Below are 17,446 nucleotides of genomic sequence, written 5' to 3' on the forward strand. Positions count from 1 at the left end.
AGGAATGAAAGTTCAAAGATATTAGAGCCTCTCCACTTTCTTCCAGATCAGTGAAAAACTTAAGAGGTCCACTCTTTGAAATGGTTGAAACAGAGGGACTCAGAATTAGAGATATTCAGATACAGCTGAGATGATGTATTTAAAAGATTAAGTGAAAATTTAACCACTATATAAGTGAGCCCCACCTCCAAACCTCCTTTCCCCAATAAGTTCACTAAACACTGGCAGCCCAGCTTATACCCTCTAGTAAGAGTACTGAAAGTCTCCTCCGGGAAAACTACTTAAGCAGGTGACAGGGTGTACAAATACTGGCAGTTGGGTGACAAGCACCCAATAAAAACGGTCAAGTCCCCAGATCATTCACTCTAGTAAAGCCTGCAATGTCATAAGCTACTCACATACACAGAACCTCCAGTTAGCATTTTAGTGCCCAGAAGTCTAAGAGGGTTGCTAATCAAAGATTCTATACCCAGTCAAAACTATCAATTATAAGGAGAGAAAAGAAAGAAACTTAAGAGCCTGCGATTCTGTGGTTTGACTCAGAATTCCAACATTGAGGATCTCAAAAGTATTACCATCCTTGCACTCTCAGGAAACTACTCTTAGGTTGGGCACCACCATAACAGTAAATAAGACAAAAAAAAAAAAAAGGAGAAATGAGAAATGAGGGATCCAACAAGAAGGGAAAAGCAAAGAGAATTCCCAAGATGACTACTGTGAAACAGGACTACAGAACTACTAATCCAAATCGGAAAAGAAGAATGAAGGGTAACAACAGGGATATTAATTAACAAGAGGGGAAAAAAGAGGAAACTAATAAGATTATACAAAGTCCTTGAAGGTAGGGAGAAGCGATTTATACTTTTAGTGGATAGTTTATGGATCAACTACCAACAGGTACACAGATCAGGAGTCAGCAAACTACAAAGTCAGCTAGAAAATATTTCAGGCTAAGTATTTTCAGCTTTGCAGGCCATCTGTCTCTATCATAACTATTTAACTCTGCTCTAGTGTGAAAGCAGCCATAAAACAATCTATCAATGAATGAGCATGGCTGTGTTACAACAAAATTTTATGTACAAAAAAAGTGGCAGAGTACAGGCAGGAGTTTACTAACTCCTAACATTAATAATTAAGTGAAAAAAAGGGATAATCATTAACACCTGGGAAAACAAAAAGATGTACAAGAAATGAAATGTGAAGGTGGGGCGGTGGCTCACGCCTGTAATCCCAGCACTTTGGGAGGCCGAGGTGGGCGGATCACGAGGTCAGGAGAGCGAGACCATCCTGGCTACATGGTGAAACCCCGTCTCTACTAAAAATACAAAAAATTAGCTGGGCGTGGTGGCGGGCACCTGTAGTCTCAGCTACTAGGGAGGCCGAGGCAGGAGAATGGCGTGAACCAGGGAGGTGGAGCTTGCAGTGAGCCCAGATCGCGCCACTGCACTCCAGCCTGGGTGACAGAGCGAGACTCTATCTCAAAAAAAAAAAAAAAAAAAAAAAAAAATATTTATAAAATTATAACAGTATAAACAAATATTGTTTTTACCAAAAGTTACAACTATATTGGCAAGATAAGGAAAGGGAGAGGAAGCCAGGTGCAGTGGCTCATGCCTGTAATCCCAGCACTTTGGGAGGTCAAGGTGGGTGGATCACTTGAGGTCAGGAGTTCAAGACCAGCCTGGCCAACATGGCGAAAGCCTGTCTCTACTAAAAAGACAAAAATTAGCTGGGTGTGATGGCAGACACCTGTAATCCCAGCTACTCAGGAGGCTGAGGCAGGAGAATCACTTGAACTCGGGAGGCAGAGGTTGCAGTGAGCCGAGATCATACCATTGCGCTCCAGCCTGAGCAACAAGAGTGAAACTCCGTTTCAGGAAAAAAAAAAAAAAAAAAAGGAAAGGGAGAGGGAAAAGAAGTGTGCACAGAAGTGCCAATATCCAAGTGTTGAGTCAGGGGAAGTAACATAACTAACCTCTCAATAGAATTTCAATGGTAGGCTGTTGTGACAAAAAAAAAAAAAAAAAAAAAAGTCCACTAGATTAATCCTAACTGGTAACTCAAGAATAAGCATGTTATTTCTTTCAAAATTTTTAAACAGGTTAACTTAAAAGAAACAGAAGAATTAAAAAGGGCTGCTTCTGAGGAGCAAATCTATTCATTGGGGCTCAGGATTGCAGCTTTTCATTTTAAATCTTGGTAATCTGTTTGACTTCTTAAAACTATATAAATCTATATGCCTGGCTGGGAGCGGTGGCTCACGCCTGTAATCCCAGCACTTTGGGAGGCCGAGGCGGGTGGATTGCCTGAGCTCAGGAGTTCAAGACCAGCCTGGGCAACATGGCAAAACCCCGTTTCTACTAAAAACACACAAAATTAGCCAGGTGTGGTGGCACACACCTATAATCCCAGCTACTTGGGAGACTGAGGCAGGACAATCACTTGAACCTGGGAAGCAGAGGTTGCAGTGAGCTGAGATTGCACCACTGCACTCCAGCCTGGGCAACAGAGTGAGACTTTGTCTCAAAATAAATAAATAAATAAACGTATATGGCAGACATTGCTAACTGCCTACCCAATATCCATTTCCACTCTTTGATCTTTGGTATCTATCTAATATCCATCAGCCCTTTCTTCTTACTAACAAAAACTTCATTTGTTCAGAGCAGCTGCTTCCAAATAGAAGATATTTGTTTCTCTTAGTATGGCCAAAGATATATCAACTAAAGTTTCCAGAAAATAATTCACTTTCTGACTCAGGTGCCACACCTTCTTACTTCCTCCCTTCCTTTCTCTTCCTGCCTGGAATCCACTGTGAGGTCTGGAGGTGCAACACACGGGAGGACCATGAAGATGTAAAGATGGCACAGAGAAAACTCTGGGGAACTTTGAATCCTTGATGACATTATTTAACAGCTATACCAGTACTAAACTATCTACCTCCACACTCCTTGCTACTGAGAAAAATCAATCCCTACATAAGCCAAGTAGTTAATGTTTTTCTGTCATTTCCAGCTGAATGCGTTCTGAACTTATGCAAGTATTTTGTTAACAATAAAGGTTTACGTTAATTTTCAAAGAAGAAAAAAAAATGAAAGCACCTTTATTTATCCGGGCTTATCTACTCATCCAGTCTTACTAAAACTAAAAAGTCTGAAAAAAAAAAAAAAATCAAAAAAAAAAACTCCAGGTGCACATGAAAAAAGATGTGCATATATGACATCAAAGACCTCAAAATGATTATAATCTCAACCAAATGTTCACTTCACATCCTCTCGCATCTTTCAGGAAAAATTAGTAAGTTCCCTTTAATTTTCTCTTCCCCACATCCCAACTTACTTGCCACTGGTTCATCTCTCTTGAAGTCTCACTAACTCAATGACTGCTGGAAACTTAAATCTTTTGAGAGACTATGCCTTCTATTATCTAAATCACGGAGAAGCGAGTAACCTGAAGGTTTTAATTGCACAGGAGAAGGAGGTATCTATCGTAAGTCTTCTGTGCCTCTATCTGCAACTACTCTAATAATTAGTGTCATAAATTTGCTTAATTCATTGCTCAAGAAAATTATAAGCTCTCAAAGAGTAAATGGTCTTATATAGAAAACACAAATTTAAATTACTTTAATTAAAGGGAATTGAGAGATTGGGAATAAGAAGGGTTAACTTAATCCAAAACATACTCACAGATCACTATCTTTAACAGGTGTTGTTACTTAATTTTAATATCAGAGTGCTGTGCATATATTTCCACAAATACTAAAAAAAAGATACTTCCAAGCCTAAGCCTCTGCTTTCATCCCATATTTTGTCTATCATCCCAAATCAAAATTTAGGCCACTGTATTAAAATACAGCGTATTCCTACTGTAAGAAAATTCTTAAAGTGTGTAAAGGGAAGTTTGTAAAGTGGTTAAAAAAAAAAAAACCTAGTCAGGTACTAGATACCTGACTGTATCTAGTACTTTGTCACTGACAACCTCCGGAATATGTCTGTATATTAGCTTGTTTTATCCCACATTCTCTGTAAAGACACAAAAACGAACAAATCTAAAGAAATATCACATCAGAATTTAAGATAGCTTACCTTTTATTTATAGGTTTTTCATCTTTTTCATAAGGCTTCACAAACCACTTGCCAATACGTACAAAATTCCTGTTCATTAAACACCGTTCCAATAGATTGTGAACTGCTTTGAAAAGCAGGGTACGGCATTCATAGGAAAGTCCATTCTCCCACACTCCATCTTCTTCTTCTAAAAGACAAATGAAGGAAATAAGAAGTCAAACAGTGACACTATAACCTATTCAGAGCCAAGTTAAAAAGGGTACAGTTTAAACTCTATATTCATCAACACTAGCTTACCCCAGAATATTAAGCTACAATCACTTCAATGTATCTCTAGACATTATCAGGTTTCAAAGTTACGCCACAAGGAATAAAAGGTCTAAGTACCACATATTCTATTAAATTACCTGAAAAGTATTTTTCCACCTTATAAAATTCAATGACATCATGAACATACTGAATTGGTTCCTGTATTAATGAAAAGACACTTGTTTGTATAACCTGGAAAATATTAAACACACTCTATACCTATGATGCCAATTTCTAAGCTGGCTCACTTGTTACTTTGTCCTAATTCCCCTAGTCATTCAACCTGCCAAAAAAGTTAGCCAGTTAATAATTAAAGTCAAAACATTTCATGTCCATCAGCATTCTAATCCACGACTCCACTATAACACTAAGTGATGAATAAAAAGGAAGCTGTTGGCACAGAGCCTAACAAGCAGTGCACTATCAGCCACCTTAGGTCTCATTTCAAACAAATTATTCCCATGATTATTATTCAGTATAGGACCCTTTACTTGGGGGAGAAATGTAAAAATTTAAAGACTTAAATTGTAAATGGCACTTTGGTCATATAAAATTATAGCTATCTTCACTAACTATATAGCTTCAATTTTGCCAGCAAATCTATTAATCACTCCAAGTTAATTTACCAAAAAAACATTAACACAGTCATTTTGAGATAAGTCTGGATGTAGGTCAGAAAAAATTTTTTTCATACTCTATCCATTTCATATTTGTCACAAAGCATCCAATAAATCATGCTACAAATAATGATACCACTTCAGCACTTTAACTTTCATTACAAGATTTTAAATTGCTTAGTCTAAATATAATTAACTCTCCTTCTATAGCCTATATACCTTTATAAACATTTTATAAATATCAGTCATCTGTGTTCAATGTTTAAGTAAAAATAAAAGACAAACCTTTCTCAATTCAACACCAAAAATGCATATACTATACCATAGAAAAATAGACACAATATTAGCTTTTGAATAAAAGCAAAGACATGTATTAAGAGTTACACATGGTTTATATGCACAACTTATACAACAAATGGGTAGAATAAACATTAACTAAAAAGTATGATAGTGGACTTTAACTGCACCAGAAATTCTGTGCCACTACAAAGATTAATGTTGCTTTTATATTTTTTCCTAAATGACAGTCAAGTCTTTCAAAGCAACTAATTTTTTTTTTAATTTTATTTTAAATAAGCTTTAGGCTGGGCACAGTTACTCATGCCTGTAGTCCCAGCACTTTGGGAGGCTGAGGTGGGCGGATCACCTAAGGTCAGGAGTTCAAGACCAGCCTCGCCAACATGGTGAAAGCCCATCTCTACTAAAAATACAAACATTAGCCAGGCGTCATAGTGCAGCCCTGTAATCCCAGCTACTCGGGAGGCTGAGGTGGGAGAATCACCCAAGAGGGAGAGGTTACAGTGAGCCAAGATCGTGCCACTGTACTCCAGCCTGGGACAGAGTGAGATTCGGTCTCCAAAAAAAAAAAACAAAACAAAACAAAAAAACAAAAAAACAGGTAAGCTTAGGGAAAAAAAAGTAGAATAAGCTTTAGAAAATGACAATATTTCAGAATTGGAATAGAAGAATTTTTTAAGTCTAATATTAATCATAAATATTAAATAGGAAAAATTCACATTCTATTATATCAAAGACACCGTTATCTACTTCCATTTAAAACCAAAACGTTTATGGGTTTCACTTCATTAAAGAAAATATTAGGCTAGGAGAATAGAGAAGCAGCACAAAGTGACTTCACTTTAATTAATTAAAGGTCTAGATCACAAGCATATTTGTGAGTTGATGACAAGAAAAGAGAAAAGAATCTCAATTGATCTGCTTTCAATTTAATGAGGTCCTACCATTTCAAAATTAAATAGCTACATTAAGACTTTTACCTCAAATTATGAGACTTATGACTACTAGAATACACATGTTCTTAATTCCAACAGAATTATGTTAGGAATATCTCCCAATTCTTCACCTCTTTACAATCAATATAGTATCTTTTATTTTTATTACCTTTTATTTCAAAAATCCCTACCTTCTGATGGTTGTAACACTTGTTCTACATAAGAAGCCACTACCAACATATTTTTCCTAAGTTTTAAACCATCAAAGACCCAAGACACAGTTACCATTTATAAGTATCAAGGTTGTACAGTTGTTATAAACTTCAAATAAGTTAGTCATTTAAAACTAGAGAATGACTTTTTCTTCCCAAAAACAGTAAATAAAAAAATCTGCTTTCTGGGAGGCTGAAGCCAGGTATGGTGGCTCATGCCTGCTATCTGGGAGGCTGAGGCCAGGTGTGGTGGCCTCCCAGCACTTCAGGAGGCCGAGGCAAGTGGACCACTTGAGGCCAGGAGTTCGAGACCAGCCTGGCCAACATGGCAAAACCCCATCTCTACTAAAAATATAAAAATTAGCCATGCATGGCACGGCTGTAGTCCCAGCTACTCAGGAGGCTGAGGCATGAGAATCACTTGAGCCTAAGAGACGGGAGTTGCAGTGAGCTGAGATCACACCACTGCACTCCAGTGTGGGCGACATAGCGAGACTCTGACTCAAAAAAACAAACAAAAAAAACCTTTGCAATAGTAAAAGCTAAAGCACAATAATTTATAAATTTTCACATGAAATTCTGAAAATTTTATGGTTTTATTTTGTAAAATCTATTTTAGTTAAACTTGCAGTCAAATGATTTAAGAATATTTAATGTGAGGCCATGCGCGGTGGCTCATGCCTATAATCCCAGCACTTTGGGAGGTTGAGGCAGGTGGGTCATCTGAGGTCAGGAGTTCAAGACCAGCCTGGCCAACATAGTAAAACCCCATCTCTACTAAAAATACAAAAATTAGCTGGGCGAGGTGGCATGCACCTGTAGTCCCAGCTATCCGGGAGGCTGAGGCAGGAGAATCACTTAAACTGGGTGGCAGAGGCTGCAGTGAACCGAGATCACGCCACTGCATTCCAGCCTGGTGAAAGAGCAAGACTCCATCTCAAAAAAAAAACAAAAAAAAAAGAATATTGAATGTGGCTTAGAAAAGTAATCAGTATTAATCTTCAAGCATTTCTCCCTCATTATTCTAATGCTTTCAAAGGGGGTGGGCATCTTATGTCCCCAGTGCCCAGAATTCTCATTAACATTAAATAGGAGCTATGCATAAAACAAGTAGAGACCACCTGTTGAGGTTTTCTAAATCCAACGTATCTCTGAAGTATGTCTTCATCTATATGGCAAGTGACTAAGCAACCATTACACTAAAGTAATATAATTTCATATTTTGTTGCTGAGAAAAACGAGAGTAAGTCCTAATAACGCTCAATAAAAAGTCTGAAGGCTTTTGGTTTTGTTGGGAATCACTTAGAAACAAGAAGCCTACTAAGCCAAGCTTCTAATACCCTGACAATCTAATAACCATAATAAAAGTACTTTCTACATGTTGTATTCAGATATGAAAAGTGAAATGGTATAACCAACCCACTCAAGGCACAGTGATATGCACTATTTACACTAACTGAAACAAGTTCTTGAATCTCAACACCAGCATTATAATAGGGAGGGAAAGGAGAAGGGAATATATGGCAAATCTTTACCTATCTCTTTTGAACTTAACCAGAGCCTAATAGAAAAAGTCTGCTTAACCTATTTAAATAGTTTCCTCCTCTAGCCAGGTGCAATGACTCATGCCTGTAATCTCAGCTACTTGGGAAGCTAAGACAGAAGGATCACTTGAAGCTAGGAGTTCAAGACTAGCCTGGCAATACAGGAAGACCCTGACTCCAAAAAACTTTTTTTTCAGTTAGTAGGGCATAGTGGCAATGCCCGTAGGCCCAGCTGCTGGGGAAGCTGAGGTGGGAGGATTGCTTGAGTCCAGGAGTTGGAGGCTGCAGTGAGCTATGATTAAGCACTGCAGGCTGAGTGAGACAGTCAAGTGAGACCTCCATCCCTACAAAAAAAAAAAAATTTCCTTCTCTTGTAGCTCTATGTCCAGAGAAAATAAAGTTTCAACTCTGCATTCTTAGTACTTTTCTGTTACTATTAGCATTACAGTTATTAATCATCAGTGTTTCTTGAAATTTTTATGGACTATTTATTGGAAGAAAACACAAATGCTAAATTTGATTACCATATTTTTTTCCTGAAGATGCAGATTACAGTAGTGCCAAAGTATGTGATAAGTCATCAAAATAATTCTCTATCAATGGGGAAAAAAATCACAACCAAAAAAGCAGATACACCCTGCACTCAACATTTTTCTCAAAACTGGCATCTTTAAATATCTCCACAGTGGTAATAAATGAATCTTCTCCTATATAATTTTGCTAAACTATTAAAATGTAACATATGCTAATAAATAATGGCTCAAAATTAACATGGTAGAAAATACCATGTATTTCCTGAAATAAAGAGAAATGTTTAAATGCTAGATCAGTGTTTCTCCTGAATAATCATTAATAACCCATACATTCAACAAATATACTGAGAGCCTTAAGTTGGCTGCACCATTATCTATGGCAAAACTTGAAAACTGATTTAAAAACAGCCTAGTATGTTATGTTTGGCTTGAAAATTTAGAAGATACACTTGATCAAAAAAACAGTATGCAGAAGAAATACAGCAAATGAAGTTGTCACCTAGGAGACTAGCCAATTTAAACAGTCGGGCCACATCACAAGTAAATTTTACAACAGTAGAAAGGAATTACTCTCTTTAGACTACATGGGGCACAAAACAATGTTTTAGTTTGGCTGGGACTAGATTCCTATGCCTGGCTGTTTATCTATCTGTCAATCCTATTAACAGCTATCATTTAAGGTTAAAGTCCACTACAGTTAATATCCTTCAATAAAAACATCCAAAATTAAATTCAGAACAATAGTCCACTTAGTTTGAGCACTATCCATTATGATAAAATTCTGGTATAATAAAACTATCTGAACATGTTACTAAAATCTACTTTACAGACCTCAGGAGTCAGGAAAAAGAACAAATATTTTTAGCCCTGAGTTTTTTTAGTTCACAAGGTATCAGTTTTCTCAAAGAGTCTCATCACAGTCTAACTTGCTATGATTTTTTTAAGATGACAAATGGGAGAGGACGCAGTTTTTGCTTTTATTTTTATTTAAAGGGAAAGAATAAAAGCCAATGATGACAGCAATCGAATTCCAAAAATGTTAGAACACAGAATAAAAATACATAGAAAACTCTCCTTCAAGAACACATTAATGAAAATGATACAATCTTGCTCTGAAGCAAATTAACAGTACACTGAAAAGTACCAGTCCTATCCATTACAGAGATTTTTGACCAGAGGGACTGAGCTAAGATTTTCCCATCACCCATTTTATACCTCTTTCACCCACTATCACACAACCACTAAACAAAGCTACAAAATTGAATTTTTTTAAAAAAGGGGCCGGGCATGGTGGCTCATGCCTGTAATCCCAGCACTTGGGGAGGCTGAGGCGGGCAGATCACCTGAGGCCAGGAGTTCCAGACCAGCCTGGCCAACATGGCGAAACTCCCACTAAAATCTCTACTGAAAATACGAAAATTAGCCAGGCGTGGTGGCACATGCCTGTAGTCCCAGCTACTCGGGAGGCTGAGGCAGAAGAATCGCTTGAACCTGGGAGGTGGAGGTTGCAGTGAGCCAAGATCGCCCCACTACACTCCAGCCTGGGAGACAGAGCGAGAATTCGTCTCAAAAAAAAAAAAAAAAAAAAAAAGAAAGAAAGAAAGAAAAAAGCTGTAACCCCAAAGGAGTTTTATTCTCTAATCCTTTTTGTATCAAAACATATCGACACCGATTCAACTAATCATTATCCTATAGAGGATAAAGCAAAACGTAAGAAAATCATCTATGTTTGGCTTTGGAATTCAAGAGATTTTTTGAACAAATAACCTTCCGGAATGTTATAGTTAGGCTAATACTAGTTAGCACAAATCCTGATCCAAAAATCATCCGGCCTTTGCAAATTACTTTGCTCAACAGTATCGACTTACTGCTACAAAATGAGTAACTGAGGGTTTATAAAGTATGTATTAAATCAGACGTGATTTGCTGTAACTGATCTTTGCCAGTTAGCAATAAAATAAATTTACATTCTATTTCTACACATCAGCTAAACTTGAAAGGAAGGTAACCCAAACAAATGCTAAGTGACATAAGAGAAACTGAAATTTAAAATGCACTATGGAATCTGAGCAGATTCTTCAGAACTGTCGAAATCATCAAAACCAAAGAAAGTCTGAGAAACTGTCACAGTCTAACAAAGCCTAAAGAGACATGACAATTAAATGTAATAGGGGTATCTTAAATTAGATCCTAGGAAAGAAAAAGATATTAGGCAAAAACATAAAAGACATCCAAATATATACTTAAGTTAATAATAAAGTATCAATACTGGTTCATTAGTTAATTTTTAAAAATACACTGCATGACACAAAGGAGCTAAGGGGGTTAAACAAAGGCAATTCTGTATTTCTGTTATTGAATATTCCAGTTAAGAAAAACTGAGAATTCTAATCTTTGAAAAAAGAAATGCTTTCCCTCTTCCCCCACTACCAAGAAAAATGAGGGCAATATTATCACCATAATAAAAAACACTTCAGTAACAAGATGTGGTGTGTGCTGAACCAAACAGAAGGACACTGCCTGTGAAGAGCAGGCTCAAGCTAAATTAACCAGCTTTTTAGTTACCACCTGGGTCCTTCCGGTACCCCTTTCCTCAGTGCTACACCTCCACTTGGAACTCAGGACTGCCTCCAGCAGCTGATGCTACCCTGTACTGTCCAGCTGCTCTCTTCTCAGGGGAGCTTAAAAGAAGGAAATAGAGTGCCACAGATGGAAGAAATGAAAAAGGGGTTAGCTATAGAGACAGAGGCAGACTAATTACCCCAAGAGGGAGGCAGACGCTGTCCCTAGAGCAAAGAAAAGGGCAAGACAAATATATTCCATCTGAAAAGACCTTATTATTCTTTAAGATACGTCTGATTTAAGTAACAACATTCTTAAGTAAATAACAGGTTTTATTTTTAAAAAAAAGCTAAAACATTATATAAATAACACTGACTATGCAAACTAAAACAGTACACGACAAGCTTTGGAACAATAAATATGATCATATACCACTCCTAACTGTATTTCAGTTTACTATTTCACTCACTTCACTTTGATAAATTTTTAAGTTATTTATGGCCGGGCGTGGTGACTCACGCCTGTAATCCTAGCACTTTGGGAGGCCAAGGCGGGTGGACTGTCTGCGCTCAGGAGTTCGAGACCAGCCTGGGGAACACGGTGAAACCCCACCTCTACTAAAAATACAAAAAATTAGCCAAGTGTGGCAGCGTGTGCCTGTAATCCCAGCTACTCGGGAGGCTGAGACAGGAGAATCGCTTGAACCCAGGAGGTGTAGGTTGCAGTGAGCTGAGATCGCGTCACTGTACTCCAGCCTGGGCGACAAAGCAAGACTCCATCTCAAAAAAAAAAGCTATTTACTATTCATTAGCATTCAGTAAAGTCTGACAGCAGTTAAAACCCAACCTCCTGCCTGTAATCCCAGCACTTTGGGAGGCCGAGGCTGGTGGATCAGAAGCTCAGGAGATCGAGACCATCCTATCTAACACAGTGAAACCCCGTCTCTATTAAAAATACAAAACATTAGCCAGGCGTGGTGGTGGGCGCCTGTAGTCCCAGGTAGTCAGGAGGCTGAGGTAGGAGTATGGCGTGAACCCAGGAGGCGGAGCTGGCAGCAAGCAAGCTCCACTGCACTCAGAGAGCAAGATATCGTGCCACTGCACTCCAGCCCGCAGGACAGAATGAGACTCCGTCTCAAAAAAAAAAAAAAAAAAAAACCCAACCTCCCAAAATTACTTTCATTCACGTTCAAGATCACTATCTATTTTTTTTTGAGACAGAGTCTCACTCTGTCGCCCAGGCTGGAGTGCAGTGGCAAGATCTCAGCTCACTGCAACCTCCGCCTCCCGGGATCAAGCGATTCTCCTGCCTCAGCCTCCCAAGTAGCTGGGACTACAGGCGCGTGCCACCATGCCCAGCTAATTTTTGTATTTTCAGTAGAGACGGGGTTTCACCATGTTGGCCAGGATGGTCTCTATCTCCTGACCCTGCGATCTGCCTGCCTCAGCCTCCCAAAGTGCTGGGATTACAGGCGTGAGTGAGCCATGGCACCCAGTTGATCACTATTTTAAAGGTACAAGTAACTACCATTTTTGAAAATTATGCTAAAAATCAAAGCTAGAGAAAAATGTTTAAGACTGTAACCTAGTTTCAGTGGAGAAAACATATCTGACTGGTAACATGAAACCTAGAAGAAAAAACTGACTTTTAACAATATCCATCAAAGCAGCTCACATCTAACTTTAATAGTCTTTTAACTTCCACAATATTTTTTCTATTATGGTAAAACTAGGCCAGGTGCAGGGGCTCACACTTGTAATCCCAGCACTTTGGGAGGTTAAGATGGAAGGATCACTAGAGTTCAGGAGTTCAAGACCAGCCTGGTCAACATAGCAAGACCCCATCTCTACTTAAAAAGAAAAAAAGAAAAAAAAATTAAACGTTATATGTCTCTTAAAATTATCTTTGATTCTACAAAGTGTATTTCATGGAATCTTAAAAAAAGATCTGTTTAGTCTGTTTAGATGCTCTGCCAACTTTATTAAGAAGACCAAAGCCCCTAAGTCACCATTATAGTTTTATCAATAATTATGTTTTATCAACAAATATATTTTATCAATAGTTTATAGTTTTTCAACAATGTTATACAGTCTCCAAACATTCTAGTAAGGTGATTTTTATGACCACTTAACAATTAAAATAACTCAAATACTATATCCAAATCAATGAAAGAAAAAGGAGGCTGGGGACTTAGCTTTTGGCATGATTAGAAAGTACTGTCTTGCTAAAACTACTACATATACATATATCATGTATATGTACATATACGTATATACATATACACATCATTTTACACATTTAGAACTACATTAAATACACAGACCTAAGGACTGGACTCTGCAGCAGGCATCTTATTAGAAAAACTACAAAAGCTGGAAAGCTTTCTTGAAGAATTGCAATCACTCTCAAAAATAATAATTAACACTGGAGAGTATGTTCATTAGAATGTGAAAAGCAATTATCAAAACATACAAATGTAACACGTACATTCCTACATAAATGTTGGTCTTACTAAGTACCAGTTCAAGATACAGACACCCAGAATACATTCTATCCAAAAATAAAATAGATCCTATAGGTCATAGGGACAACAACAAAAACTTCAGAGTACTCAATTTCAAATAAGAACTTAAAAAAAATTATCTAGAAATCCTAAATTTATCTGTCAAAAATCATTATCAAACTATCTTACTGAAGTCTTTGGAACCTTATAGCATACAACCAATCATTACATTCCTATTATCTAAGATTCAGTTAATACTGACTTTCACAGTTTAAAGCTTCAGTAATTATATGAAAAGCTATAGTTTCTCTTTCTAAAGTAGCATTTGGTCCTAAAAGTCAAGAAAATAAGGAAGTAATCACATTGATTTGCTCACAATAAAATTGTTTGTGTAACCTTTTAGATTATGATCCCATGTCCTATAAAAGCTAAACAAGTTGGCACTTGTCTCTTACTATGTTTGACAGAACAGTATATGAGTCACTTTCCAAAAATAACTAAATTAACATATGCCTTCATATGTTAATCAAATAGCACAAATGACAATAACAAAATACTTCCATGCCTTAAAACACACACACACACACACACACACACACACACACACACACGGATAGTTACATTTCCAGTACTTTTAGAATCATCTGCCTACTCAATGCAAAAGACTCAACTTCAGCAGTGGCTGAAGTGACTCAAAAGTTACATCTGGCTTCTAAACTATTACATGACTTTGTTAGGAACTCTGTTTCCTGATTTCATTTTTTTAGATTAATGTAACATGCCTTCTTTGGGCCCTAACTACCTGTGAGAAATTAAGAACAGAGGTGGTGGAAGGAGAAAGTCATTCACGCCTTAAAAACCCAGCTATAACAACATGGATAATTTAAGTAAAATAAAATAATCATGGTGAAATAAAACAAGCTGAATTTTTATCTGGCCTCCTAAGTGTCCCACAAAAACAAACTTAATTTGTAATACATATGACATTTTGGGAGAAGTATACAATGTTGCTATATCATTAGTTAGAAATGGAAGTTTCTTTCACCTGATAAGTCATGGTGAATAAGGTCAGCAAAACTGGGGTCTTCACCCCACCAAAATATCCACAATTCTCTTCTTCCAGGTCTTTGATCTCGCCGCCAAACACCAAGTACATCTGCCTTAAGGCAGCGACTAAAACTGCTCAAAATGGGGTCTTCTTCTGTCACAGGAAACAGAATAGGGGCAGAAGTTGGGCCTTGCCATACATATTTTTTCCATTTAATTCCTGTCAAGTCAGCCTGAAGGAAAGAAAGCATTATGTTTTATTATTGCATATTCACTCAAAGTCAAAAGTACTCAATATGATGTCTCTTATTTCATTAAGACATTACAATTTTTCAATGTATGCTTGAGATACTGAATGCAAATTAGAACAAAAAAAAAGACTTTATAATTCAACAACCAAGAATTTTAGGGAGAAGAATACAGTTAAAAATTACCACCACCATGTCACTGAATAGCAAGCAAATATGTACTCCAAGTAGAAATAGAAGAAACTGAATGATGTTAAATATAGGCACACACTTCAATATGCAAACAGAGTACATTTTTCTCTGTCCTAACTGGTCACATTTGTTCATTGGTGTCAAACTTTTAACTGAAAATCAATTATTAAAGACCCTATCATGGGTTTTTATTCCGCATTTACATAAGTAACGTCTCTAATGAAAAGACATCTGAACAAGTTCTGAAAAAATCTACGTTAATTCTTCACACACACCCCTGTCGGAAAAGTCAAATAGCTACTCACAAAGAACTGTCAGATTTGTGCTAGTCTATCTTCAAAGAACCTGATCCTAAAAGTACCAAAAATAGACTGAGTTGGATAAAATAGAAATATAAAACCTGGTGTATGTCTTATTATATGTGAAGAGATGCTGATTAATGGACATCGAAAAGAAAAACATACTGTAGACGAGGATAGAGTATTAAAGATCTCAATTTAGCATCCGGAAAGAAATTCGACGAGAGGAATTCAGTAATTTAATCTAACTTAAAGGAGCAAAGCATAAGGTGCCAAAAATGAAACTGCTGATACATGACTGGCAGTTTACACTTGCCAACTAGTTGTGCTCCTCCCACTTAACTCACTTACCTATCATATACTCTTAATATTTCTCATAGCACAAAGGAGAAAATGAAAAAGTAAAGTCACCCAAACTTAAAGTCATTGATGAAGCTCAGCTACTGTCCCATACAGGACAAGTTATTTGCAACAGTTGGTACTTCTGAAAGTCTTAACTGTTGGATGTTACAGTAGGAGACCTGGGCTAACCTACACAATGGTCATCCCTACATCCCGCTTCTCTCGACGTTCCATTTCAATCAAACAAGGGAGCAGCCTGCTCAAAACATTCTGAAAAAGCAACCAAAACACAATAAATATAGAAACAGTGCAAAACCACAGCACCTCGTCCATTAGCCCCCTTCACTCTCACAAAAACATTATGTTCTAATAAAAGCAAGATGGCTATAAATTGTCAAAAATGGCAAACTGTTTTCAAAGTTTAGAAAGAAAACATATGAAATGGCACCTACTGGTTTTTACAGAGAGATCTTAAGTCACCCAAGGAAGAAACTAACCTGGCGTTAGTTTGACTCATACAAAAAAAATGTAAAACGAAGACAGGTTTCTAGGGCATAAGTTCTGGGGTCCTGTTTACATGGGGAAACCAAATTTAAAAGGTAAGACATAAAGGCGGTGGGGAACAGCGGCAATAATGGAAAGTGTGAAGCAGGGATACAGGGCCAATAAGGAGAAAAGCAACAGTTAAGCAAGACAAGAGGGAAAGGTTACTGTCCTGCCAGATAAGGAGCTCAAGTTGAGGACGAGACTACGATGAGAAGGAGAGTCCGAACCAAGAAGAGAAAAAATGCCAACACTCCCCAAACAGAGCCCGGGACCGTGGGAGAGCGAACGCCGTCTCCCGGGGCTGGCCGCGGAGCTTCGCAGGGCGCCGGCTCCGGCTGGGCCTCGCCCGGGTACTCGGGCATCTGGACCAGACCCGGCCCCCTCCCCCACGGCCCAAGGGCGCACCTCGCGGCCCCCCTCCCTCGGCGCCCGCCGGCCCCGGCACTCACCAGGCAGAAGAGGTTACAGTGACAATCTTCCAGGCTGGCCCCGTTCGGCACGAAGGAGGCACTCATCGTCCCTCACAGCAGCCGCCGCCGGCGCCACAACCCACCATCCGCCATTACCGCCGCCTCCGACCAGAGAGAGAAACACAGACACCGGGGAGGGCCGGGGGGGGTAGTGGTTGGGGGGGCGGTGGAAGAGGAGGCCGCCGGGCCGCCCGCCCTCCCCACCCACCCCCCCGCCGCCGCCGCCGCCGCCGCCGCGAGCAGCCCCCGCCGCCCGGCCGGCACCCAGCCGCCCGGGGCCGAGGGCCGGAGGCGGGAGGGCCGCGCCGCGCTCGCCTGGCGGGCCGGACTGCGGATCCCGCAGACGCTCGTCTCTCTCTGGGGGACGGAGGGGATGTGTGCCCCTACCACAAGAAAAATAATAAATTACACAATAAATAATCAAAATCAAGTCCGAGACGGCAGAGCCCAAGCCCTGGACGGTTCTCCCGGGCAGAGAAGCGCCCGCACAGGGGCGGGAAGGGCGAGAACCGGGAGAGAAGCCCAGGCCCCCGGCCCGGCAGCGGCGATGTCCTTAAGCCCAGAGTCTCCTCAGCGGCGGAGGTGGTGGCGGCGTCTGCGGGCTCAGACCATTCTCTGGCTCTGTCTTCGTGTCGTCCCTGGGCCGAGCCGGCCTAACGTTTGCCCTCCTGCGGCCTCACCGGCTGGACGCCGTAGTCTCCCCCATTTTGTGGGCCCAGCGGG

At 39.3% G+C, this 17,446-nt stretch overlaps 1 protein-coding gene across 2 annotated transcripts in view; it reads right to left on the reverse strand.

The window, feature by feature from the left end:
- The window catches only part of MED13 (mediator complex subunit 13), a 125,502-nt gene extending 108,495 nt beyond the window's left edge, over nucleotides 1–17,007 (reverse strand). For both annotated transcript variants that reach the window (XM_054457142.2, XM_054457140.2), the window contains exons 1-3: nucleotides 16,703–17,007; nucleotides 14,625–14,859; nucleotides 4,086–4,254 (exon numbers count right to left, since the gene is read on the reverse strand). In XM_054457142.2, the coding sequence (XP_054313117.2) occupies nucleotides 4,086–4,254; nucleotides 14,625–14,859; nucleotides 16,703–16,768 (470 nt within the window). In that variant the 5' untranslated portion in view covers nucleotides 16,769–17,007. The remainder of the gene's footprint in view (nucleotides 1–4,085; nucleotides 4,255–14,624; nucleotides 14,860–16,702) is intronic.
- Between the last annotated feature and the right edge of the window lie 439 nt (nucleotides 17,008–17,446).

Source organism: Pongo pygmaeus, chromosome 19, assembly GCF_028885625.2.
Source record: "Pongo pygmaeus isolate AG05252 chromosome 19, NHGRI_mPonPyg2-v2.0_pri, whole genome shotgun sequence".
In the NCBI taxonomy this organism is placed as follows: domain Eukaryota; kingdom Metazoa; phylum Chordata; class Mammalia; order Primates; family Hominidae; genus Pongo; species Pongo pygmaeus.